General features: G+C 51.4%; 1 protein-coding gene across 2 annotated transcripts; it reads right to left on the reverse strand.

Moving 5' to 3' along the window:
* Window positions 1–25: 25 nt before the first annotated feature.
* On the reverse strand, window positions 26–27,986 carry LOC122390178 (constitutive coactivator of PPAR-gamma-like protein 1). Of its 2 annotated transcripts, none has more exons than XM_043382875.1 (16): window positions 27,897–27,986; window positions 21,475–21,999; window positions 19,190–19,623; window positions 18,657–18,824; window positions 16,595–16,787; window positions 10,704–10,853; window positions 10,168–10,226; window positions 9,430–9,561; window positions 8,857–9,045; window positions 7,460–7,566; window positions 4,408–4,533; window positions 3,663–3,786; window positions 3,168–3,319; window positions 2,613–2,982; window positions 2,308–2,381; window positions 26–1,676 (listed from the first exon to the last, which is right to left on the reverse strand). In XM_043382875.1, the coding sequence occupies exons 2-16, from the start codon at window positions 21,680–21,682 to the stop codon at window positions 1,577–1,579; spliced, it is 2,586 nt and encodes an 861-aa protein (XP_043238810.1). In that variant the 5' UTR covers window positions 21,683–21,999; window positions 27,897–27,986; the 3' UTR covers window positions 26–1,576. The 2 variants fall into 2 exon arrangements, with proteins under 2 accessions (XP_043238810.1, XP_043238809.1); XM_043382874.1 differs by having other exon boundaries at window positions 10,704–10,856.

A 27,986-nucleotide genomic window follows, 5' to 3' on the forward strand; every position in this document is an offset into this window, starting at 1 on the left:
CCTCCGCTCAGAAAGAGTCCCGGTGTCGGATTTCAGTGATATATTTTGTCGGCACACGGCACGGTCCGTCCCGGGGCGGCGGTGGCCGGGCCCCTGCCCCGGCGAGCGGCGGGCGCGGGCACTGGCACACCGCCGTCACCCGCCGCCAAGCAGCTAGCGCCACGTGACATACACGAAACTACGAGTAAACACAAAACGGCCAGCGCACGCGGCGCCGCGCCGCGCCGAGACGGGCGCGGCGCCGGTTAAGACAGGTCGCAGTTACAAGCTAAATAATTTTCTTAACATCGACTACGAAGTCTTCGGGAATTACGAGGCTATATATGCTGAGAAAACGCTAGACTTCGGGGCCCACCAATGCAATTGAACAGCCACTTTCGGCTAGCTGTATCAAGTTAAAGATAAACATCACCATTTACTTATAATATTCACACCGATATCGATAAGCACGGAAAAAGGACCTTCCTCAGAGAATACGGTGTGTATCCCGCTGTCGTTTCTCACCCTTTCTCTCAGCCACAGCTCGCTCGCTGCCTTCGCGGCTGTTTCTGCAGAAAGCTGGGCGCGTCAAGCCGCCCCAGCCGAAATTGTAGAACACCGGTCGGCGCCATATTACTATGTGAACGGACCTTTTTGCATACGCGCTGTGATAAGCAAAACCTCAAGCACTATTCAAACTTTTTTTGATGCACACACCCGGTGCTGTTTTCATTTGGTGAGACGTACTCTCTTCGGTCTCTGACAACGGGGTCTTCCAGCTGGTTTGGCCGAGACAGCCGAGGGCCGGTCCCGAAGGGGGCCGCGCGGCTGCCAGCCGTCTTACGTTAGTACAAATAATTCATAAAGTTACGAATCCACACAGGCAAACTATGTCGGCTCGCAGCGTGGCTTTCCCACGGCCGTCCGATCAAGAAGAAATTCAAACACCGAATACTATGTCGCCTATTTACAGGTAACGGGCAGCCGACACGACAAAACGAGTAGACCTATGTGTCTGTTCTCGCGGACGCTCAGACGATCGGTTAAATACGTGTGTGAGAGTCGACAGCGCCGCGCTCAGTTACCAAACTTGTCATATCCAGTCCAAATACCGACTGTCACCGCCCCAGCGCGGGGCTGACGTCAAAACCGCGCTCTTAACCTACCAGAAACCGTGTACGAACGCCAGAACGTGCGGTGGGCCCCGCCAGAGAGGTTCGCAAGATAAGCGACCGGTACTCGCGCGCGCACGCTGAATGAGCGGCCGCGGCCGGTGCCGTCTGATGTGAAAACATGCTGGTCAGTTTGTCTGTTTGAGTTGGTGTGATGCTGTAGCTAGCTTGGCCGCCGCCGGGCCGGCGATCGTGTGCCTCCTGCACTGTGCGCTCACGCGCTGTGGCCTCCCTCAACAGTAGTCAGTAACAACAATACAAAAATAGACTCTGCGGCGCGCGCGCCTGACGGCGGCTGCGGCGCGGGGCGGGGCGGCGGCGGCGGTGGCCGGCGACCGGCCGCCGCCGCCGCCGCCCCTGACTCGAAGCATCACAGTGGAGGGCCGTCGGTGCGGCGGCGCGGCGCGGCGGCCGGCCAGGGCCGTCTACTGAGCCACTAGCAGCAGCGCATCCTCGAACTGGGCGGGCGCCGCGGCGCCGCCGCCGGCACTGCCCGGGTCGCCGGCGCCGCTGCCAGCCGCAGAGCTGGAAACGACGGGGCGGGCGTCAGTGACACGACCACACGGAGACACACAGACGACACAAACACCAACGACACCGGACACACGTCACACGACGCGGAACACGCAACACCAGACGCACGAAATCGGCACCGTCACATGACTCTGACACAGACACGTGATATGAGTAGGCGGTGACCGACGACCGGCAGATGTCTGCGCCGGAACGATGACTTCGCAGGTCTCCGACGCGCAGACGGACGCCAGAACACCGCGCACATCGCCAGACACGACACACTATCTGCATTCGGAGTCCCAAGCGGATAGCCCGTGCGGCCGCCCGCTGCTCCGGAGGCTCAGCTGCAGGCGGACCCATCCGCTGACCAGATGTCCACATGGAGAAACACTAACAAACATACACTTTTCTTGTCATAGATAACACAACGTCGATATAATCTTTAACGTCGATAGATATTATGTAATCATCTTCCTGTGTATACCGTTATAGATTTTATTATTTAGGTGCTCTGTACCTAAAATTAGCTACAGCAAGGAAAAATATCGCTATTCATACAAACTAAACACAATATGGTCTCTGTCCACCCGCTTTTCTAAAATTGGGTTTGTCGGGTAGATAAGAAACATTCGGAACTCACGCGTCGGGTCCGGCATCCAGGCCTCTTCCGGCCGATCCCTCCTTTTTGGCCGGAGACACAGCCTTCTTCTTCACCTGGCGACGACAGGAGACACACAGATGCGCTGTCATTACTACCTCCAGCATGTCGAATATAGCGGCAAAGATACGATTATGTGGTGACCGGAGGCATCACTATTAAATGTTAATGTTACAGTCAGCAAGGAGCTATTGCTGTTCAGGGTTCAGTTAGCGAGAGCATGGCAGAGGCGAGACAGAGACGCACAGTCGCACAAGACTCACTCCATTTCGACTCTTTCAGCTCACCGTTTTAGCGGCGCGGCCGGCGGCGGGCCAGCCGTCCCTGGCGGACTGCTGGCCCACGCCGCCGCCGGGTCCGCGGCGCGGAGCACCGCCGGCCGGCGCGCGGCCGCGGCCGCCCAGGCTGCTGTTGCCGGCCCACGAGCCGACCACCACGCCACCGATCTGGAGACGTCCGCCGCGTGCCAGTAGCCGCCGCGGCCCGGGCACCAGCGGCGGGTGGCCGGCCGGGTGGCCCGACAGCTGCGGCCGAGCGTACTGCACGTGCAGGCCGTCCAGCACCGCCTGGCGCACCAGGTCCAGCTGGCCCACCATGTCCAGCTGGTTGTCGCACAGCTCCAGCACGTTGCGACACTGAGTGGCCTTCAGAAGGAAGCTGCGGACGGGAGACGGCGCGGTCAGTGTCCAGCCGAAGAGACCGCAACGAGAACGAAAAAGAAAGAAATGCAACGAGACCGGAGCACAGCAACATACACGTCTGCGGTGGAAAACCACTTTTCCCACCAATCTGGAAGACATTTTTACACTCTACGACAAATCAACGTTAGCCGTCACACTCACCTGTGGAACAGCTTTCCGTCGAAGAAGAGCCACGGGCAGCACATGAGCCACGGGATGGGCGCGCCGCACGCGTCGTTGGCGAACAGCACCGTCTCGACGCCCTGCATGAACAGGCTGGCCAGCTGGACGGCGCGAGCCGACAGAGACGGAAGCTGCCGGGTGGAAATCAGAAAATGGACGGTCAGAGACGCTGCACGGAAAGCAGTCAGGAACGGGTACAGACAGCGCGCAATAATTTGGTCTGACCTAGCCTAATCTGATCCATAGACATCAGCATACAGAAGTCTATTGTCTCAGGGCTCACCTAAACTAAAATGCGTTGTACCGGCCCCACATGGTTCATATAATGACCATTGAGCCAGTGTACTGTCGACGGCGCAGTCTGAACAGGTAATCCGAACGAAACCAACCGCGTCTTCGAACAACACACCGGACCCAGAAGTCTCGCACTGCTCTGGCGGGGTGTGTCATTTCCCTCCAGTATCGCTGCTTTACCTGCAGATCCTGCAGGTACTGTGAGTCGGTCAGCTTGGGGCTGAGCGCCTGGGCGATGAACGCGTCCAGCTCTGGCTTACAGAGGAACGCCTGACCGTTGGGGCCAGTCTGCGACATCATGTACCTGGGGGCAGTCGACGGGGCAGGTCAGATCAGTCGCCATGGGGACCTACCATCGAAACAACGGCTGATAACGGGTCTAGAGTACATTACCGGGGCGCCACAGTGCGCAGTACAGGGTGTATCATAGCCTAGCCTAGCAGTTAACATCTTATAACTCTTGAAAAGCTCTTCATATCAAGTTGTTTTTAAGGCTCTCTCAACAAAGACCCCCAGTGAGTCATATGTAAGTGGTGAACCGATGCATCATTGTAAGACACTAACGGGGTGATAGGGGACGCGGTAAGACCCGGACGATAAAGATAAACACAGACCTAATGTAAACAAAGCTCCGTGAACACAGACTGATTGTTGAGTGACTGGCTGGGTTGAGGAGTGACGGGGAGTTGACTACCAACTGCACCAGCTCTAACCCTGCCCCAGTCCCACCGACAGTTCCGTCAATCCACAGGCGTATTATGAAATCCAGTATGAAGGTAGCATGGTTTAGTGAAAAATGGTCAAAGATGTTTAGGTTATATTTGGTAAGGCAGCTCCCACCCCGCATACCATCCCTGGCGGCTGAGATACCGCCCGTGTCTGTCCAACTGTCCCGACTACAGCAGATAACCCCGATCATTCTCACCTGAGCACGCAGGCCAGTACGAGCAGGTGCTGCGGCACATAGAGCGGGTTCCGGATGTACGGGGAGTCGGCATTCACGCAGCTCAGCAGCGCACGCATTCGACGCTTCTTGTCGTCATCTGTCGTGCTGTAAGAAGGGCACACGTTACAGCAGTCAAGGTACAGGTCAGCTAAGGTACTGATCATGGGGTGCTGGGGTAGAGTTGCGCGCATGTCATGATTCACATAATGTGGTAAGGAACGTATGGGAATGTCCCCATTCAAATATGAGATCGTGCGTGCTCTATGACCTCATCATAAATATCATTTCTCGTGAGATCGTAAAATGTAGATAAGGAGCGAGATTGTTCCCCGCAAGCTATGTATTCATCAATAAGCAGATAGGGCAAGCTGGCAGTTCCAAGAAGCAACGTTTATTGCATCATTTCCTTTCTAATTTTAAACAGCTTTCGGTGCCGTTTGATAAAAAGTGACCTAAGCTATCCAAACGAACTCGAGAGGAGCTCACGTTTTTACAAACGTCGATATTTGATGACAAACACTCAATACTAGCTGACATCATCTCAACTCAACACACACTCAACAAAACACAATCATGCCCAAATCTCCTACTCGAGCCGAGTCAACAGACAGCTACAGCCGTTACACTGTGGCGCAGAAGACATCAGTCGGTGTCCCCCGGTCACGTGCGGACAGAGGGGGCGGGGTAGAGGAGGGGAGAGGGCCAGGGTCAAAGGTCGCTCCATTCAAACGCAGCAGACGGACCGACAAGAGTGAGGGGGCGGCAGGCCGGCCGGACGCACGGTCGTCCGTCCGGTGTGCAGGGTGGGTCATACAGGGACAAGTGCACCGAACAATAAGCAATGAGCATCCCGTGACCCGTGATTTTGCGCCGCAAGGGAGATCTGCGTCGAAATTTTGTGATACGGACTACGGATCCGAAAATAATTCAATTTATTGACGCTAGGAAACTAAGCCTTCTCACTAGTCCCCGTAGTACCTATGATGTGTTTTAAATGTTTTTGATTATGGACCTCGCAACAATTAAGTTATTTGACGACCAGAGTCCGTTAGCTAACAGTGATCTAACAGCCAGCAAGAGAATGGGAAAAGAAACCGCCCACAAAATAGACTAATAAATTGCCCTGGCAATACCAAGTACACAGCTGGCCCACGATTAGTTGAAACACAGCTGAGGTTTACACCAAGTTCGCCGGATTCAGATTCAATCGGCGCCATCGCCGACCTCCGGGCTGGGCTGAGTATCAGCAGCTGTGGCGACACGCCTTTCAAACCAGCCCTGAGTACTAGAACCGCTCCGAGCTGACACACAGCTGCTAACACAGGCCTGAAACGGACAGATGTCGCCGGGGGTCCGCCCACTCCCCGTCTCCACGCGGGCGGGCGTCGGTTCCACCCCACCCCAACGAAATATGCGCCGTCACGGCGGCTGGGACCTAAACAGCGGCGGCGGCCGACGTCTAGCGTGGCGCCGACCTGAAGAGGCCGGGATAGAGAGCAAACAGTCGGCGTGATACCGCTCATCAGGCGCCCACTGTATTGTAAACGGAGCCCGAGGTCAGTCAAGTGGTCACGTCATGGAAAACTACGACAGTGTCGGCACCCGCCGGGGCCTCCCACGTGATAGGGCGTATCGAGAGGCGCGGGACAAGCGGCCGGAAACGCTTCAATGATAGCGCCGCCCGCCCACTCAGCGTCTGCAAAGAGGCCTGCCATGAGATTGGGTTTGTGGAAGCGGCCAGTGCTAATACGCCCACTCGAGTCGCCAGCTTGATTTACTGCTTTACAGCAGGATACTGTCAATGAAAATATGATCTCATATTTGAAGTAGAAATGACGCAATGGAGATGCACAATACATTTCCTAAGTACCATCTAGACAATTTATGGGCAGAGGTCTTCAATGTGAATGAAACATGAGAGCTGAGCCAGAGAAATTCATCATGCAGCATTTAGAGTCAGATGTCCGCAAATTGAATGAGACGTCCTTAAATGAGTCATTCATAAAGTCAAAGAGGGCCGTTCACGTGAATCATGGAGAAGGAAACATTCTACTTATATAATAGGCAGATAGCTGTTTTGAGCATCAGAGATTAGGGACGCTACAGTCCGCAACAGCACAGATATTGCTAGCACTTATCGTTGATGGCATTGCGAAGACCGGACGAAAACAAATATTTAGAACGATTATAATTTATAATCGCGGTCAACGTCCGAAATGATGTAACTAAAGGCCTAGAATGGCGACCTCCCGTGAGCCAGCCTCCAGGACGGCCCATGTCAAATGACAAACACTGTCTCTATGGGTGCCATGATCTGGGCCAGCGCCACAATAACCAGTATATTCCGGTATATACCGGTGCCTTGACAACCTGACGACCCGTGCTTAGTCTGCCAGCGGTACGAGTAGTGGGACAGACACCGGACGCGGCACACCTCCATACTGCCTCAGCCGGGGCTTCGTACACGAGGCCGACTGGAGATCCCAGCGGTCCCTCCCACGACGCAGACGGCGCGTGATGACACGCCAAACATGCTGTCACCCACGCGTGTACGCCGGTCACAAGACGACAAGGCACGTCGGATGCTACGCAGTGGACCCGTGCCCGACGGAACAGACCGCGTGACCTTACAAGGTTGAGCTGTCATTTATGTATGCATAACAGTACTCGAGTGGTGTGGCATTGCTGGAAGGAAGATGAGCGGCGTGTTCCATAGTTCAACGTCGTAGACGTTTTCCGTGATGTGTGCTGCGTAGCAGTTGTGCGTTGTCGATATGCGTAGTACTGGAGGCACGACTGTGAACATGCGTCTCATTCTAGAGTTTCCGGCTGGTCGGCCGTACCAATTCTCCCTCCTTCACTCCTGTGTCCCGTGATATGACGTGCTGAATGCCCATGATCTGTTCTCTGTAGTCCGTTGCTAGCCCACGCTCCGTGACCCGTGATGGTCTCATGTCAGGTCCGTAGTCCGTAGTCTAGTCCACAGTCTTAACCCCTTGTCTGAGTTCTGAGTAGGTAGTCGTCAACTCACCCGAACCAGAGCCGCTGCACGGTCGGCACGCCCCAGTTGAGCGGCTGCGCGGTGACCAGGTCGGGCCGGGTGTACGGGTTGGCGCGGCTGTACGCCCATTCACGGACCTGGTGGGAGCAGAGTACGGTCAGGTCAGGTCACCGCAGGGACCACCCACGGCGGCAGTCGGACACGAGAGCGGGGGGGGGGGGGAGGGCACATCGCCACATGGAGGATAGCACGCAGTCCCACGCCACGTGGGGGAGGGAGAGCGTCACACGCAAGGTCGAGAGGTACGCACTACGCACCACGCAGAGTCGCCCCCGGGCGGGCCCCATTCATTCGTTGTCAGGTTCGCGGAGCAGCTCAGACGGCATGACTCGGCAGTTGGCGCTGCGATACCGACGGCTGACGGCCCACACCTGAGCGGCAGAGTGCCGGGCTGCTATCGCTGTCAACGTGCACATGAAACGATACAGCTGCTATCGGCGCGAGCAACCCAGCGAGACACATGAGACGGCACGTCACGTGAAAAGTAGCCACGACAAGTCTAGAATAGTTATATAACGGTTATTTATATAACGGTTATTATGCACTGCAGTGATCACTCTAAGTGAATTATAAACACTATTGATCAGTGCGGTCTATAAAAGCACGGTCACCGTACAAAAGCATCATCCCATCGTGTCCCGTTGGGGGCGTCAAAGCCGAGGGCTATTTAATCGTACTTTGAAGCGTGCATGACACATAATACACATTGCACACGGTACTTATACATATCTTAGCATAAGCTTTGTACCTACACGATACTTGAACACAAATCATGTGATAAACATTGCACACGGTACGTGCAAAATGCACATGACGTATGATGAACACACCAGTTGACGGTGAATGCGAATTACACACTTCAGGACACATATTACACACACATTTCACACAACACACATCGCATAGGGCGCACAGAGCACACTGATCCTCACGACAAAGGCGAATGCGCTAAAAATGCATGGACGAAGATAAAATACCCAAAATGACAAAAAAAAACTTCGCAGAAGTAAGCGCAATGAAACTCAAAAACTGTGAGCAGCTTGGCTAGAAAACGCCAAAAGACCGAGTATCAAGGATAAATGGAACGTGGGACAACTAAGTAAGCTCAAATTCAATTTACAGACAACACGTCAAAGACGAGACAATAACCAAAAGGACCGCAATCCTTAGTTTTCACATCACTTTCTGTCTACTGGCTTTCTAAGGCTCCAATTCTTCACCACGCACACCAATTATATGGCGCAGTAAGTGATGGACGTTTTACACAGTTTACGCCCTCTCTAGGGGACTTTGTTTTACCTGCAGAAGTGCAGTAGGTAAGTGCAGTAATTGCATGCACACCAGCTGAGAAGTGGTGGCTGTTTTACCTGCACGGTGGGGATCTGGTGCTGCTCCTCCGCCGGCTTGTCCTTGTCGCGGTTGTGCAGGAAGCTGTGGTGGTACAGGTTGAACAGCACCGCGTACACCCGCTCGCGGACCGGCCGGTAGAAGAGAGCCGAGTTGGGTAGCTCGCGGCCCAGCTCATCCTCCACACACACCGGCAGCTGCAGCTCACCCTGCGGCAGAAGACGAACGGGGTTTTACGATGTGGCATGTGAGATCACAAAGTGGCGATGATTGGCGCGGGCGCCACCACATTTACGGCCGTTGGTCATGGCGACTGATTAAGAACACAGCAGCTTGCAAACAACTTCTACATGGTGACCCAGCCTGCCGTCGCTCCCTTCATCCCCAACAAACAACGATGCAAATTACTCTCTAGGATTAATATGAAGAATATAGTATAGTGCCATCCATACCAAGAGAACATGAGACCCTTCTAATGACAACTGACAAGCATCTAACTGCAAAAGGTGCCTATTACGACTGAGGAGTACAAAGACAAGAACGATTGAAGGCAAACCTAGAACTGTCAGTACACCGTTCAGTCTTTGACTCACCTGTGAGAGCACCTGGTACACCCAGGGCGCCATCAGACCCTTCTGATGGCGCTCAGCCGCCGTCCGCAGCACCTCTGGTGTGACGGAGGGCAGTGGCGGCGGCTCCAGGTTCACCTGGGGACCGTCCTCCGGCTGGGGGCACACATGCCATAGCGTAAGGCAATGTAATTCCCGTAGAACACTTCTCTTCATTTAAAAGTAATGGTGCTGTGTCATGATTATACAACGGGCATCCCATTACTATTTAACTACATACTTTCTCTTCTGCCGCTCACATCTTAAACATCGTCCTTGTTGCGTACATAAAACCATTTGCAATCGTTGGTGCTTTTTAAAATACGAATGAGAAGGTCGGGCTCAGACCAGAATGTGGCACAGCGCCACCCGCTGGAATTCCCCTCGTGACGCTGATTGAGTGCTACGATAGGCGTCTTCCTACCACCACCAACCTCGTCCCTGTCCTTTATGAACTCCCGATCCTATCCGCAATGAACTCCCGGCCCTCTCCGCAATGGACTCCTACCCGTACGCTATAGACTCCTCCCGTCCTCAGCTATGGACTCCCGCCCTCCCCCCCCCCACACACACACACTCCATGGACTCTCGCTCTCGTCCACTATGAACTCTCTCCCCCCGTCCGCTAAATGGACTCTGACCCCATCCACTATAATTGACCCCTGTCCCGTCCACTATTGGACGTGTGGTGGAACAGAGCCGCCCCTTGTTATCACCACTCACCCCGTCCACGTGCCCGTTGGACGCCGAGCCGCCCATGAAGGAGCCCGGAGCAGCACCATCTGTCGGCGGAAGATAACACTTGTCATTCATACTCCAGGCGTAGATGGTTCTGTGCAGTATACAGCCCATAGCGATACATGCGAACAAGAATGCGTTTTCCAAGTTGTAGTAAGAAGAAAAACAAACAGTGTCACAAAATAAGCAGGTAAATATATAAACCAACAAAGCACGGTGATCAAACGGCAGAAGATCGAATATATGCAGAGTGCAGGCCATATAGCTGCAGGCAACCATAGCTGATAATGCTACGGCACCCGAATCCACTGAACAACTTGATCCCGAATCCCGCGTTTTCAATGCATGGATTCGAGGCAAAGGCTCACGCTAAGGAGGTCGTATGCCATAGAATGCGAGTGAAGAAAAAAGATAAGCGTGTGGTTACAGAGTAAGCAAACGTCCCTTAGAAGAACGGCCGTCCGATCCTCTATTTGGCGGCTGGAGCTCCTGGGGTCTGACGCCCCCACCCCATCACCTACCGTCCGTGCTGAGTCTGCTCATCTGCTGGGCCAGGACGCCGTTGACGGTCGTCCGTCCGTCCTGCGAGCCGCCGGCCGCCCGATCGTACAGACGACGCGTCTCGGTGGCCGCCGGGTCCGCGTCCGCCGGCTTGGTGGCCGCCCGCGCCGCTGCTGGGGAGCGAAGGGGAACGTCGGGTTTGAGCGATCAATAAGCACTAGACGACACTACATGCAAGCCACCCAGTTCTACTACTCTTAAAAAAAAAAACTCCTGCTTCCAAACGTCCGCCCCATTGCTAGTAGCTATCCATGCAGCCACGATTACTGCACTGCTTCTGGGTACAGTTGCGGTCTCACACGGTGCCAAAAGTTGGACTTCGATCCTCTCTTTACAGGACTGATCCCCAATCCGTCTTTTACATCCCTTGTCCCTGTCATTCAGGGGTATGAAATGCAAACATCATCGATAAAAGCGACATCTACGAATCATATCATCAAACCGAGTGTAACATCTTGCGTTTATTCGGCAAATCAGGCAGTTTCACGAGAACTGTATGTTAGTTTAATTGTTTACATTCCTGATGTGCTGTATATGTATACGTAAATGTGCACGGTCTTGAGCATGCGCATGTGTCTCTGGTTTCCGCATGTGTTTGGCATGTGCATGTGCATCCCGCGCTATGCATCCCGTGCTATGCCTTACTCATACTGTCTTCATTTACCTTTCAGTTTGTGGTGGGGCTTAAATAAATGCACGCTCAAGAGATATTGATCTTTGTAAATTGAACATTGGTAGCAGAGCGTGGTTACAAGATGGCATCTAGAGATTTCAAAGCCCCACCACCTATGCGTCAAGATTTGCCATATTCAGAGTGGAAGCATGAGATCAAAGTGTGGAAAGCTTTCACTAGCTTGGAGAAGTCCAAGTTGGGACCAGCACTGTTCCTGTCCTTAAGTGGATCTGCCAGAGATGCAGCCCGTGAGGTGTCAATAGAGATTCTGAACAGTGATACTGGACTTGATGCTCTCATAGAGAAGTTGGACGAGTTGTTCTTGAAAGATGAGAACAATGCAGCCTTTGAGGCATATGATGCGTTCGAGAGATATGAGCGACCATCTGGCATGTCTGTGTTTGAGTACATCAACACATTTGAAAGACTGTATCAGAAGGCAAAGCACTACAAGCTGGAGTTGCCTGATGGTGTTCTAGCGTACAGACTCATTCGCAGTGCTAACCTTTCAGATGCACATCAACAGCTAGCAAGGGCAACTCTGCCGTCGCTCACATATGCAAACATGCAAACCCAGCTGAAGAAGATCTTCACAGACAGTAGTTCTCAGGGTGTGCCGTCAGCGAGAGTGGCAGTAAAAGTCGAGCCCGTGGATACAGTCGCAGAACCAGGGCTCGGCCAGGCGGCCGACACCCTCTTCGTACAGCGAGGCAGAGCACAGAGTGTCGGACGAGGTTTCAACCGAAGAGGACGAAGTGGTGGACCGCGCTTCGCCTCACGACCGCCTCTGCGTGGCAGTGGGACTACCTGGACTTCACGTGGCGGCTCGAGAGATCCTGGATCTGCTGGACAATCCGCCAACCAGCGCACAAGGGCTAGATCTAGGCAGAATCCACGGGATTTAAGGGGTAATGTGACCACTTGTGCAGTGTGCAACTCTTGGTTTCACTGGGCCAGAGATTGCCCCGATCGCGGTGAGGTGTTCGAGGCGTCTGCTTGTGACGATGATAGCCATGACCCCACACAGGACGAGGAGGTATTCGTGACGTTGTTTGCGAGGGATACATGTGAAAGTGGACCAACTGAACGTTCAAAGACGGAGGGACTGCTGGGCGAAACACTAGGCTATGGTATCATCGATAGTGGATGTAGTAAGACCGTGTGTGGTGAGGTGTGGTACAAATGTCACTTGGATGCCATGTCTTCAGATGACGCGGAGCGAGTGGTAGAGGAGCCCAGCAGCACAACGTTTAGATTTGGGGATGGTGAGAAGGTTACTTCTCTAAAGAAAGTAACGTTTCCAGCACTGGTAGCCGGTAAGACGGTGCGCGTGGCTGCTGATGTGGTTCCCTATGAGATACCTTTACTCCTCAGCAAGGAGTCGCTGAAGAAGTGTGATGCGCTGCTAGATTTTTCCCGAGACACGGCGGTACTGTTTGACACTGAGGTCAAGCTATCTGTGACCTCAAATGGCCACTACATAGTACCTGTGGCGAAGTTTCATGTCGGTAGTGTGAGTGCCAGGCAGGACATAGAGCAGGTACTTTTTTGTTCAAAGTTTGAGGGTGCCAACGAGAAGGAGCGCATGCAAATAGCTAGGAAGTTGCATCGTCAGTTCGGTCATCCTAGGAGTGTGAAACTGCAGTCCCTGTGTCTTGATGCTGGCGTCCAGGACAAGGATTTCTTTCGCATGCTTGTCTCAGTGGAGGAAACCTGTGATGTATGTAAGAGGTATAGGAGATGTCTGCCCCGACCAGTGGTTGGTTTTGGGATGGCTCGCGACTTCAATGATGTCGTTGCGCTGGATCTAAAGCAGTGGGGACCTGGAGTATGGTTTTGCCACATGATAGATCTGGCCACGAGGTACAGTGCGTGCGTGGTAGTGAAAAACAAAGACAAGCAAACGATCCTGCGTGCAATCATGACTGAGTGGATAGCTAGGTTCGGGGCACCCGGTCAGTTCTTGTCTGATAATGGAGGTGAGTTCAACAATGAAGAGTTCCGAGAGATGGCCGAGGCGTTCAACATACGCGTGCGGACTACTGCTGCAGAATCCCCTTGGTCGAATGGGATCAATGAGAAGTACAACGGTATCATCGCCAGCACAGTGAAGAAGGTGATGGATGACACTCCATGCTCTCTCGAGGTTGCTCTGGCTTGGGCTGTGTCAGCCAAGAACTCTCTTGAGACTCACCTGGGATTCAGTCCTAATCAGCTTGTGTTTGGGCGAAATCCGAACAACCCGGCGTGTCTCCATGACAAACCTCCGGCTCTGGGACCTCCTTCCGGAAGTGATTTGGTGAGGACACACCTGAACGCCATGCATTCTGCCAGGCAGACGTTCATTCAGAACGAGTCGAGCGAGAAGTTGCAGAGAGCACTTCTTCACCAGGTCCGTCCCAGTGGTGAGAGGTTTTGCTCGGGTGATGTCGTTCTGTACCGACGTCACCAAGATGACAAGTGGCGAGGTCCAGGTGTCGTCATTGGACAGGAAAACAAGCAGATCCTGGTGAAACATGGCGGCGTGTACTACAGGTGTCACACAAGCGCTGTCGTGCGCGACACAAGTGAGCCGCGGGAACTGACAAAGCGAGGCCGGATGTCAACTTCGGATCCGGCTCCAGGGACCCAGAAGTTGGAGAAGATCAGTAGCGCTCCGATCCCGGAGTCTGCTGAAGACTCCGATGATGATGAGCAGAACTCCAGGTCTACTTCGTGTACGGTGTCTGGGGACGCAAGACAACGCCAGTTGGTGACGGTATCACCCACTGGCGGTCTGCAAGATGTCGAAGGCGGCTCTGGTTCGGAACCCGGATCGCTAGCTCAGGCTACCAGAGAGTCCAATGCCATGGACAGTGATGGTGGCTCTGGTCCGGAACCCAGTTCGCCAGCTCATGCCACCGGAGATTCCAGTGTCGTGGTCGGTGGTGGCGTCGTCGTTCGTGACAAACCCTCGATACCTCGCGCTAAGTCGCGCATTACCTATGTTCTTCGTGATTCCTCTGATTGGAAGAGTGCCACAGTCCTGAGTCGTGCTGGGAAAGCCAAAGGGAAGTACAAATCCTTTTTGAATGTTCTTGACGATGGTGATGAAGTTGGCAAATGTGTAGACTGGCGGGATGTTGATGACTGGAAGCCTTTGAATCAAGACGTACTGGTGTGCACCTCGGATGACATCATGGCGGCTAAATTGTGTGAGTTAGAAAACTGGGAAAAGAATGAGGTGTATTCCGCTGTTCCCGATGAAGGACAACACTGTATCAGCTGCCGCTGGGTGATAACTGAAAAAGGTAATCCTGATGGTAGCTCACGCATCAAGGCTCGACTTGTTGCCAGAGGTTTTGAGGAGGACACATCTGGAGTCCAGACTGACTCGCCAACGTGCGGGAAGGAGTCACTAAGGGTGGTGCTCGCCATTGCAGCCTCACAGAGTTGGAGCTGTCATAGTATCGACGTGAAGGCAGCGTTCCTTCAGGGTTCTCCTCTCGAACGCGAGGTGTTCTTGCGCCCGCCTTCTGAGGCTAACGCAGGGTCACATGTGTGGAAAATGAAGACGTGCGTGTATGGCCTGAATGATGCCAGCAGGTACTGGTACCTGCGTGTCAGACGGGAGCTCCTCGCACTGGGAATGGTGGCCAGCAAACTTGATGCGGCGCTTTTCTACTGGAGAGCTGAGGACGGCCTTGAGGGCATCATCACCTGTCATGTGGACGATTTCCTGTGGTGTGGTTCCTCAAGGTTCGAGAAGGAGGTGATCGAGAAGCTGCGGCAGGTCTTCCTCCTGGGTTCTGAGGAATCTGAAATCTTCAAGTACCTTGGGCTGCACATTCACCAGCAGTCTGATAAGGTGATCAAGGTTCACCAGATGCCGCAGGCTGAGGAGCTGCAAGAGCCAAATCTCTCACCAGAGAGGCGAATGCAGAAAGACAGTGAGCTCTCTCCTGCAGAGCTTACCCGCCTCCGTGGCGTGACAGGACAAATCAATTGGCTGGCCACGCAGACAAGACCAGATCTTTCATTTGATGTTTGTGATCTCTCTTGTTCCATTAGGGATCCAAAGGTAGCTGATCTACAAAGGGCTGCTAAGGTAGTTCGAAAGGCTCAGTCGGCGCGGGTTAGTCTGAAATATCCTCATCTGGACTTGTCACAGAGCTCGGTGGTAGTGTACAGCGATGCGAGTTACGGCAATCTTCCAGATGGGTCCTCGCAGGGAGGATACGTTGTGTTCCTTAGAGACAAAAGGGGAAGATGCGCGCCACTTGCCTGGTCTTCAGCAAAGATCAAGCGCATTGTGAGAAGTACGTTGGCTGCAGAGTGCATGGCACTTCAAGATGGTGCTGATGCAGCTGTCCTTTTGGCTGCGCTGATTTCTGAGGCACTGTATGACGGGTCAGGAGACATGAGTGTGATGTGCTATATAGACAGCAGAGGGCTGTACAGGGCACTGTACTCGACCAAGGCGGTGCAGGACAAGAGACTTCGGATTGACATAGCCAGGATTAGGCAGATGTTGGAAGTTGGCGAGGTGACCAGGGTCTGCTGGGTCGACAGTTCTCAGCAGCTGGCAGACAGTCTGACCAAGAGGACGGCATCTTCCAATGCTCTGTTAGACGTGCTGAAGACGGGTATTCTGTGAATCGGGTTAGGTGTCACTATGAGGATGACTACGGTATCGTTGTTGAAGGAGGTGTCGTTGAAGACCTGTTTTGTTGTGACTCGCGTATTGAACAAAAAAGATAAGGGGATGATTGTTAGTTTAATTGTTTACATTCCTGATGTGCTGTATATGTATACGTAAATGTGCACGGTCTTGAGCATGCGCATGTGTCTCTGGTTTCCGCATGTGTTTGGCATGTGCATGTGCATCCCGCGCTATGCATCCCGTGCTATGCCTTACTCATACTGTCTTCATTTACCTTTCAGTTTGTGGTGGGGCTTAAATAAATGCACGCTCAAGAGATATTGATCTTTGTAAATTGAACACTGTATACTGCCGATTCCTTGAACGCTAATGCTATTGCAGTCATTTTATTATTCAGCAAAAAAAGGCATGTAGCCAGCAGTCTCATCTCCGACCCCTTTAATCTCAGAGCATCGACAAACACCCAGACATCCACCAACCTCTCGTCTTCCGTCCTCCACTCTCCATCCGTCTCCTGTCCATCCGTCGTCACTCACCGCCGCCGGCCGGTTTGTACTTGAGATCGTCGCGACTGGCGTCCGTGTAGTAGCGGACGCTGGCACGCAGTTTGGCCACGCGCGGGTCGGTGGCAGACTGGAACACCAGCGTGCCCACCTCGTCCAGGTCGTCCGCCGAGGCCAGCGTGCGCACAAACTCGACCACCAGGCCAGTCACCTCCTCGGGAGTGGCCTGTGGAAGAGATATGACAAAAGTTAAGGTACTGGCGTGCAGTAACGCTGGGCACTGGCTAGAAACGTGCGGTAGCGTAGAGTACATGTCAGACACCGTTGCACAGACAGCGTTACGTTACAGTAACGCCGACAACGTTACGTTACAGGTCAGAAGCTTACACTAGTGCGTACAAATAAGACGCGCACGGTTAAAAAACAGTGTCAGCTCTCAGTCAAAAGCCAATAGAGATGCTTATTTGCGCCGATCACTAGATTCCTCTTGAATCAGTTTACAGCAATATCTAGATTGTTAGATGTAATTTCCGCGAAAACTATATCATTCAGATTTTAGTTGCACATGTGACAATAACACAAGGAACTAATGATAGTTAGCTTCATTTCTCCATTATTTACACCTGTCTTACAGTTACACGTAACTAAAATGGTGAATGTAGGTAGGTTACCCTATTGCGAATTCCAATAGGCTCTCAAAATTCCGCGGCCCAGCTCGGACATTTCATGCGTCTGTGTGTGAGGTAGCGGGGCGGGGTAAGAGAGGCGGTGTAAGACGTCCCATTTGCCAACGATTCATGTAGCAGCACGAAGCTGACCCCCGGCACCTGACCAACGGACGGCGGCGCGATACCGCAGCCGCCGTCGGCCGACCAACCACCGTCGGCCAGCGATGCCCGCCCACAATCGATTCCGACCCACTCGTCCCGTCCACCGCGCAACCGCACGGCACACCACACAACACACCTGGTCGCACGCCATGGTAGACACTAGACAGAACCTGCCCACAACGGAGGGTATGGAACGGCCAGCGATAACGGAATTAGGGGAAGTAGGGAGGGGTGGCCGTACGGCCCTCCAGGTATTAAGTGGTTGCCGGTTGGTTGCCATCATCACAATAATCGATCTGCATTGATGAATACGTCTAATGGCTGTTGAAAACCATTGCCGAAGTGTGTGCACGAACCCTCTTCTCATTTCTATTGAGTCATTTTACAGGAGTGTCTCTGTCATTCAAAGTTATCGCACCAAAAGCACATAGGCTAACCAAGGAATATATAGTCTACGACACAAGTATCGTAGACTATATATTCCGTGGGCTAACCAACCACTCTTTTGCTGGAGGCCCGTACATTGTACAAACGCTAGGCGATGCCGCTCGGGGGTGGATGCCATAGCACAGCTGCGGTGAGTGTTGATGGTACGAGGTTGAACAATGCGTCACTACGGTGCATACTGCATAAGCTACGTGGCTCCCATGGACCAGGGAATTATTCTAGTCGTGCCAATAGCCGGTCCAGGTGTCATGGTGTTCCCATTGCTGGACACACGATAACGAAAACAATCATGAAATGCTGTCAGGTGACAACAATCATCCTTCGTCGCCATGAAAATGGCTTCAGCATAACGTAGCGTTCACTGGATTCGATAACTCTGTCCGAAAATAGCTCTAAGTCTGGAAGCGTGTGAACTGTCCTGAAAGATTTGCAGAATTTGTGCCAAGTGGGGGGCGGATAGTTGTCCGACCAGCTCACTTTTGCGGTGGGCGAGCTAATGTTTGAGGTCCGTGAGCGGCAAACCTCCAGTCGGCAGTCCCATTGATCATGTGTAAGCTTCCTTCGGCGATGTGAGAGAGAAACTTTGCGCTGTATAAGCTAGCCTTCCCGCACAAATAGAAAGTAAGCGTACCTTGGTGTCCGGCTTTATAGCTGAGCGACTAGTGAGCTCACTTGGGCATGCTCATTGCCAATATCCGGCAATGAGTAACTAGCGGGCTCACCGTGACGCACCCAGGCATTAATATACGTTTGCAGCTGGTTGTTGAGTGACTAATGACCTCACTTTGACCTGCCCACAGAGTGTCTAGTGAGCCTACCTTGGCGTGTCCAGCGCGGCTGGCCAGCCGTCCGTGGAACTCTGCCAGCTCCTCCTCCGTCAGCTGGTAGTTGCCCAGCAGCGCGGCTAGCAGGCAGAACCGGTTGGGCTGCAGGTCCAGGCCGCGCGCCACCTCGTTCAGGATAAACTCCTTCGTCTCCAGAGAACCCTGCCGAAAAGAAGGCGAGAATTGTCAGGGACGAAAAAGAGACACTAAAACCGAATATAGCGGACGGGCGACGGCGTAAAAGTACGCAAGTTGTCCTGTTCCTGTTCTTCAACCGTTGTTCAGTTCCTGAGAATATCTAATCACAGTTGCAGCTCCTGAAGATCACACATTTAGTTCTCTCAAAAGGCGCTGACAGGCACTGGCACGACTGTCTCAATGATTTTTGTTTTAACATCCTAAACAATCCTAAGCTCCTGCAGTATCATTTCACCACTCCGGCTAGCCACTGACGTCTGACACCTGCATATTTACGCGCCCTCACAACCCCTCTAATCTTTCCTTTCCATCCCCGGCACCACCCCTACCTTGTAGGTGAGTTTCATCTGTTTGGCGGAGAAGTAGCGCGGCGGCCCGAGCAGCAGGTACTCCGCATCCTCCGCCATCACGCCGTGGTAGTTGTTCTCCCGACAGAACGCCATCACCTCCTGGCGATGGTCCTCCACCGAGCAGAGCACCTGGACCTTGAGGTGGCGCAGCGCCATGCGCAGGGCGGTGCGCAGACACGCCGGAGCCGTCCACCACACCTTGGGCGGCGGCGTGGCCTTCAGCGCCACGTGCTTGAGCGCCTGGTTGATGTCTCGCCGCTGGTTGTACTGTCGGCCCACCCATTCGCGCATGCGGGGCAGCTCGAGCGCGCCCGAAAAGTAGACGGCCAGCTCCATGTTGTTGTTTTGCACGGTCTGGACGAGGATGGAGAGGAACTGCACCATCCGGTTCCACTGGCCGCCGCATACCCAGTCTGTGGGAGAGGGGATATGTCAGCGGGCTACATGGAGGAAGAGGGAGAGAGATAGGGGACAGAGATACGCCAGTCGGCAATCGCCCTGCGAAACAGCACTAGCAGACCAAAGAACGAACGAGCAGCCATTGCATATTCGGATGCATAACGTATGTATAATTCTGTCTCCGCATTACTCAAAGACATAAAATGCATCATTTTTTGCCTTAAAGCCTTCATGTCCAATAGTAACTGGACATTATCTGGCTTAGTAACTGGCTTAGCATTCTGTCATCCCATCACAAGCGTCGCCAAAGTCTTTGATTTCGCCTGTGACATTGCACAGCGAAAGCTCTATCAGTCCACAAATGGAGACATTTCCCAGAAGGAAAAGATAGCCGCGTATTAGGACCGCAATGTATGGGAGCTAAGCCGAGCGCCGGCACCTGCACCTATCTGACAAATCTGCTGCGGTCCAGACCTGACTGTAGCTAACTCGCTAACTGCACTGGCCGACAATAGTTCCCGAGCCCACCCCTCCCGCCGCCCCACCGGAGGTACACCGTACTGAGCAAACGGTGCACAGTGCACACACAGGCGGAGCGGGCGGACGTGAGGACCGGTGCACGGAATCGGCACCGACCGCAGCGGCATTGACGTCACTAGACGCGAACCCCTCCCCCCCCCTGTCCCTGAGAACGGACCCGTGCCGTGCACTGTTCGGCCAAATCCGCCATATGGGAAGGCAGGACACGGCGAGTAGCCGGACTACAACCCAACGGCTGGCGAGTGGCGACAGACCATGTCAGTGATTTACAACAGTTCGGCGCAGCGCAGCTGAATTATGTGTTAGTGTGCGCGGGAGGGGGAGGGGCGGAAAGGGGCGTGCCCCGACGTGCCTTCGTCCCGCCCCCTCGCACTATGCAGGCTGCAAAATGTCGCACATAACGGTTCAACCGGCTAGCACCGACAGCCAAAATAAACGGCAATACGGCCGAGCAGCGACATCCCCGCTGCCGGTGTGCGACGGGCCGGGAAAGCGCCACTGGCGTATTGCCTCTACAGCAGGCTATCACGGACCCATACGATTACTCAGTCGTTAATTCGGCTAAGAATTACCTACAGCCATTGATAGACCTCGCTAGGCAGTAAAAAAGCTGAGACCGAGTATGACAAATTGACCCCAGCATATCAACTGGGTGCTGATTTGGGTGACCTTAATTTCGGGCGTTCGACGGCTCGTCATGGGATCGGATTACGGTCCGACAGAGGTGATTATGGCATCTGTTCTTCCAAATCACCGATGAGAGGGCTAAGCAAGAACAACTGTGTAAAGAAGATCCAAACTGGAATGCCCGAAGTTGGAACTCTCAGTACTCGGCAATAATCGCGACAGGTCTTCCAAAAAAGCTACGGTTCTAGGACAGACTATCCCAGACAGTGAAGTACTGCGATTGATGGGAGCAGCCGCAGCTAATTGAAATCAGTGAGTGGGACGGATCGTCAATCAATCCCTTCAAACATTCCACTAAACTGATTTTTTACATCAAGAAAATAGCACCTCGATAGAATGCACTGGCAGCATTGTCTGCCACTTGACAGGATTCATTTCCTCGACATTATCCTGAGTCCTGACCTACTGCCTCCGCCAAGCATCATCCCCTGACGGTGACATTTTGCCTTCAGTTCGTTAGATCGTATTTCAGATCAAAAATCGCACAAAGTCCTGTGATTCATGCATACCCTACTCGCGTCAATCCATGCATGCTTAGGACGCGGTGAATCAACGCTTTTATATCTGACCACCTGTTTTGTCGCCATTCACCACACCTACCCCCACCTGCGCCTCGCTGCTTACGCACTGCTCCTCACCTGAAAAGTAGCCTCCATAGAGTCTGTCCAGGCAGCCCTCTGCGTCCAGTACCAGGCAGAGTTCGACGGCGGCTGGCGGCCGGTGCCGGCTGCCCGGTGTGCGCGGACGGTGCAGCGTCACGCCGCGCGCGATCTTCAGCAGGTCCACCGGTACGCACGCGCCCGGCACGTGCGCCTCGATGTAGCGCTGCAAGTCCTGAATGCCCATCTTGCCGCGTGCCGTGTCACCAGGGCCGACGCCCAGTTCAGGAGGGGGAGGCTGGGTTCAGGATCAGACGGGGTTACGAACAGCTAACTGGTGACGTTAGGATGTTAGGACGTTGGGTTTAAATTTGGTGACACTTTGATAGCACGCGACACATTGGATGCATTACAGCGGAATTCCCGCGGGGGTATAGGGGGGTAGAAAAGGACTGGTTTTAGAACAACCCCCCATTAGTATGCTGCATGGTGAGAAAGAAATGAACGGAAGGCTGATTTCCGATGTTTTATTACCATGGCCGAAGATGGAGGGATTTAGAATATCTGAAAAAGGACAATGTTGTCAGCAACTTCCTTCATGCATAGCATAGCTCAGCTGGTAGAGCATTGAACTAACAGCTGGTCGGGCTTAGGTGCAGTCACACTCTGGCAAGCATGCAAGTGTGAGACTTTTGACAGGGATGGTCTGAGATCGGTGGGAGAAGCTAGTCAGTTGAAGCCTGTTGAGGGGATGGAAGATCATTTCTGGCTTTGATGGGAACCCTACACTTTGGCATTTTGTTACATAATTGTTACTCAATTGAAATCAGCAGCAATTTAGCTGTTAATCTGCATCTCTTAGTTAATTTCAAAGCCAATTTAGACTATCACCTTAACCCTCGCCGGACCTATTGGTTTTCTACATACGCGCCGGCCGAGGGGGGGGGGGGGCGGGTACGACCCCCCTCGCCGTTTCGCCCCTGGTGGAGCTAGCGCGTCGCGGAAAAAACGAGCGTGTGCGCCGTTACGAGACGCAGAGATTGGTACCCGATTTTAAGGTCCTAGGTCAACCGGTGACCTCTGAGGTCAGGTCAAGTGCCCCAGGGTACGGTTCAGTTTTTGGTGAATAACTTCGCAACAAACGGTCGCAGAGCCGCGATTTTGGCAGCATCGTGTTCGCCTCGCTCAGGCGCGTCGAATGATATACTTTTTGTTCGGGTCAGGTCAACTTGGGGTGTTGACCTCAGGTCAAGGTCAGGTCAGCACCCCCAGGTCACGAAGCTGGTCGAAAGAGGTCATGTCGCATATCATTCGATTCGGCAGGTCTTCCTGAGTCCATTGGTGGCTTTCTCGACTCGCTAGCTCAATTTGATCGGGAGTTATTGACGAAAAACTAATATGACCTTGATGACGTCATAAATGACGTCACGGAAGGTCAACATTGCAAAAGTGACGCATCTAACCTTGCAAGGAGTGCATCAAAACACGATTCTGTGTGCTTGAGATAGTTGGAGATCGTTCCTGGCGCCAGAATAGCAGTTTTCATTTTTCCCCATTGACTTATAATGGTGAGGTCACGAAAATGACCTGACCTCATATGACCTTTAGGAAAAATCCGAGATATACAAGTTGTGAGACTCATAATGGATACTAGATCCTGCAAGTTTCATTTCCCTGTGACATCTCCTCTGGCAGTGAGGGCGTTGCGAAGTTGCGACATCTGAAGACCGTGCAGAGGTTCACTTATGACGTCATAGGTCAGTGACCTGACCTGACCCAAAAATGAGGTTGGTGTCAAAAGATGCGGCTTGGATCAAAGGTCAGGTATGCCAAGTTTCAGCTCTCTATCGCCAGCGTGTTCGGAGCTATCGCGAAAAAACCCTATGGGGGGGGGGGGCGGCACCCGCCCCCCCCCCCCCCTCGGCCGGCGAGGGTTAAGTGGGAGATAAAAGATAGGATCATGAAATAGCAGCTTTCAAGTAATTTTGGGCAACTGAACATCTGCATGATATATATACTAAATAAGTAACATCCTAAAAACATTTATCCCTATGCAAAATTTGAGGTAAAAGCAAAAAGAGGTAAACAAAAGAGGTAAAAGTGAGGTAGGTACCTACTAACTATGAAAACAACTTAAAAGTTAGCACAAGAAAAACATTTTAAAGAAAATCAAACAATGCTTTAAGATTTAAGTAAGTACCTGATGGCAAATATATTATTATTATTATTATTATTATTATTATTTCAGTATACCCGACAACCACAAAGTAGTGGGCATTACGTTGGGTAGTGGTACAATCTTCATACATACACATTACACAATACACATACAACACACATATACACAATGTTCATAGGTACATCAAATGTTTACACACTCAGTCCACCATGATTCGCTCTGTCATGGATGTAATTAACGAATTCGGTTTTAGAACAGTTCCGTACATGATAAGGAAGGCTGTTCCACAACTTTGAGCCATGGTAAGACAACGATGTCTTTTTATATTCGGTTTTCGGAATGTCAAGGTCAAGATTATTCCATTGCCTCGTCGATCGTTCCGATTGCCGTACCTTGAAAAAAGAAACTATTGCAGGTGGGGTACATTCTGGGAAAAGCAAGCATTGACGAATGAGTTTTAGTGCCGCAATATGATATTCAGAGCTAACATTTCAGAGTTTTAGTGCCGCAATATGATATTCAGAGCTAACATTTTAAACATCATACAGTACGTACAGTACTAACTGTATGTCTTTGAATCATCGCCATCGCTCAATGACCTAGCTTTCTGTCTATTTACATTACTTGCTATTTGTATACCGGTCGTCTCGTCTTGTTTTGTGTACTTACAAGTCACACTTAAGTTCTCCTGGATACGTAACAATACGTAAATCAGCCCTACTATACTTCCCACCGAACTGGGTTTACCGAGCAACAAGCTTGCTTAGCTCGGTATCCCTCTTCGGTGAGGATCTGACTCCTCCGGGTGTGACTAGGCTCTGTCCCTCTTCTATGATGCAAGCTTTGCATGCGCTTATTACCACTAACCCCTGGATCACTCTCTCCTTCTCACTATCTTCTTTGGGAATGGTGTAGCGGCCAGTCAAGCTACATTTAGTCTTGACTTCTTTGCCTCTTCTTATGACATTTTACTAACTTACTAAGTATTGTATTTAGCTTTGTTTTGTTTGCTTTCCTTTTTCTTAGCAGGGAGTGTCGCGACTTTCTTCATATTTTTGTCTTGGGAGGTGTTAACGTAAGGTGCTGTTGTCGCGTGGGTCAGTGGGTGGACACTCCTGGTCGTCTGATCATGGGCGGCGGCTTAGAAAAAAAAAAACATCACCATGCCATGCTAAGCTGTGGGCCTCTCTCCCAGTGATGCGACGTGCGAAGTTAATTATTTTGCTGACTCTTTTCCTCTGCGTTAAATTACAACTTCCCCAAACCAAAATACAAAAACGTAAGTGGGGAAGGACTAGGGTGTTAATGAGCAAGACGATGATCTTAATGGGCAAGATATGACGAAGATAGCTAAGCCTAATCAGCATGCCAATTGATTTGCCTACCACAGTGGTAATATGCTGCTCCCAAGTAAGAGAGCCGTCCAGTATCACTCCAAGGCTTGGTATGGAGGACTTAATTTGAATGCAAGTATCGAAAATATCGATTCCTGCGAGTTTGACACGTCTCAGAGATGCTTTCGAGCCAAAAATAATAGCTTGGGTCTTACTAACGTTGAGTGCAAGGCCGTGATGCAGGAACCATGCGGCCAACCTTCGAGTGACTGTTTGAAGGCGGGCTATCATGCTGTCTACTGCCTTAGGTGAGCCAGAGACCATGATTTGCGTGTCGTCTGCATATTGCGTTATGGTACACAAACCACTGGCAGCAATTGGTAAATCATTTACGAAAATATTGAAAAGGGTTGGCCCCAGGACGCTTCCCTGGGGCACCCCCGACAGCACATCGCGTTTCTCAAAACAGCCTCGAACATATTGAGTCCTGCCGTGAAGGTAATTTTCAAACCATGGATGCTCTATGCCATATTGACACAACTTCTCAAATAGCAGCGTATGGTCAACAGAATCAAACGCTTTGCTTAGGTCGAGGGAAACCAGAAGACATACCTCTCCTTTGTCGATTGACGACCGTATAGATTCCGTAAGAGTGATTAAGGCGTGATCAACCGAATGGTGACGTCGGAAGCCAAATTGGCTCTCTGATAACACTGAACATTCATCTAGGTATGATCTGAGCTGTAGCGAGACGAGTCTTTCAAGAAGTTTAGACACAACGCTTAGCAGTGAGATGGGTCTATAGTTTGACGCCAACGCCGAGTCACCCTTGCCTTTGTATATGGGCACGATTTCTGCAGTTTTCCAGCAAGAGGGAATGACACCAGTGGCAATTGAGGAATTAAATATATGGAGAAGTGGAGTGGCGAGACTCCTAATAAATGATTTGAAGAGACGTGTGGGCAAGCCATCGGGACCTGACGCTGTATTATCTTTCAACGATTTGACAACGTGACGGAGATCTGAGTACGTGACCGGCTGGAGCATAAACTTAGTAGACAACACTCTTGTGGGAACAGCAATAGATTCACTTACACAGGCTGCGTTGTCAGCACTGTTTTGAATATTAACCCCCACTGAGCTGAAGAATTCATTAAATGAGCGAGCTGTGGTCTCATCAAGACAATGGCTGCTTCTTGACTTACCCAGTACGGAATTAAGGAGACTCCATGTGTCTCTACTAGATCTATTCTTAGTAATGCTGGACTCAATTTTTGTATGCCTTTCGAAGGAAATTGCATGTCGAACTTGTCGGGGGAATCTTTTATACAAAAGCTGATCCGACGGAGCCTTCGTAAGGCGAGAAATGCGCAGCTGCTTAGCTGCAAGACAAATAAGCTTTTTAGTACACTCGGGGGCAGATTGATGTTCCACCACTCCCTACCCATCGGGCTCCCATGGCTCAGCACTGGCTGAGCTGCCAGTGTTGCCTGTCCTCAGCACTGCTCAGCACTGCCTGCCAGTGCCAGTGCTGCCAGTGCCGCCACTGGCAGCAGCCAGTGCTGAGCCATGGAAGCACGATAGGTAGGGAGTGATAGAACATCAATCTGCCCCCGAGTGTACCATTAGAAATTCCAAAGCCCGATTTGTGTTTGATCACTGTGGTAACAACCGGAGCATGCCGATCAATAATGGGCATAGTAAGATCCAGCCAGATCTCCCACGCTTTCTCCGGGTTACTACTATTGAGCACAGGTGACCAAGTAACGTTCCACAAATCATGTGCTAGTGCCGCATGATCAACGCCACTCCACTTCCGAACAGTTATCGGCCTAGGCTTCACTCGAGACCTAGCTACCAGAATTTTAACAGAAACAAAGTTGTGATCCGAAACAATGCAGTCTTCAGAGCTGCACTCAGCTCTGCTCTGCTCTGCTCTGCATATATGTCTGAGCATTTTCATTTAATATTTTCATAGCAAATTTCTGTTAAAATAGACAACCACAACTTTATGCCCAGCTATGGCTATAGTACAGAGACCAGTTTAATCAACAGAAAAAATAGCCAGCTGCCAGTATTTTAATTCACAGTCTCCTTCAAAGTCAACTTATCACATAAAAATTAGCTGAGCTGCTAATGTGAAAACTATGTTAGACTGGCTGATATTAAATTAAATCAGTGGACTTTTTCACTTGCATGACAAAATTCAGGAATGACTGGACACAAAATTCTGGCAGCTTGTATTTTTCTGTTGGTAAAAATGACCTCAGTAGTCAGTACCTACATAGCAGTGTAAGGATATGGTCGTATATTTCTGAATTTAAAAGGCTGAAATGGGGTGGAAAATGAAATTTAAGCCCGACAGTATCTATACGTTACATCTAATGTTGTAAGATTAGAAGAGTTACTAGGTATTTCATGGAGGTCGGTTGTTATGTATAGTTTATTGATGTAAAGCCTCATTTATTATTTTCCACTGACTAAACGCTTTGCTGTCCGAGACATCTGGTTTAATTTAATTGTTATTGTGTTTTCATTGTGAAAAAAAAACAGTACTGTTATAAACTATCCACAGATCTAAAATATATTTCATATTACATAAAATACTAACAAAATGACAAGATTTTATACCACATTTTCCACAATTTCTTGATCCCCAAATGCCAAAGCTTCCAATTGAACTTGATGCAGTATATGCTACATAGCATGATATCCCCGACATATAGCATGTCAATGTACAGAAAACGATTTCAGTCATAGAAAGTCATAAAAATTCCTTTTTTCACGAATTTCATGAACAAGCAAGGTTCTTGACGCCGGGGGTATCGAGCAAAACGCCGCGCCGCGTGCGTCTCAGTTGTAGGATCAGCATCAGTCGACTTTGAAACACATACACAAGGAAAGATGATTAGATTTTTGACAGAAAACAAATTGTATCACTCACTTACCATCGCCAAAAACATAATTTAGCCGAGAAAACCCAGCATGGGTCCCACGAGGTCTCCCTCCACGATCGCCACGGCTCCGAAAAATGCAGC

The sequence above is a fragment of the Amphibalanus amphitrite genome, unplaced genomic scaffold, assembly GCF_019059575.1.
Source record: "Amphibalanus amphitrite isolate SeventyFive unplaced genomic scaffold, NRLGWU_Aamphi_draft 000385F_arrow, whole genome shotgun sequence".
Taxonomy (NCBI): Eukaryota; Metazoa; Arthropoda; class Thecostraca; order Balanomorpha; family Balanidae; genus Amphibalanus; species Amphibalanus amphitrite.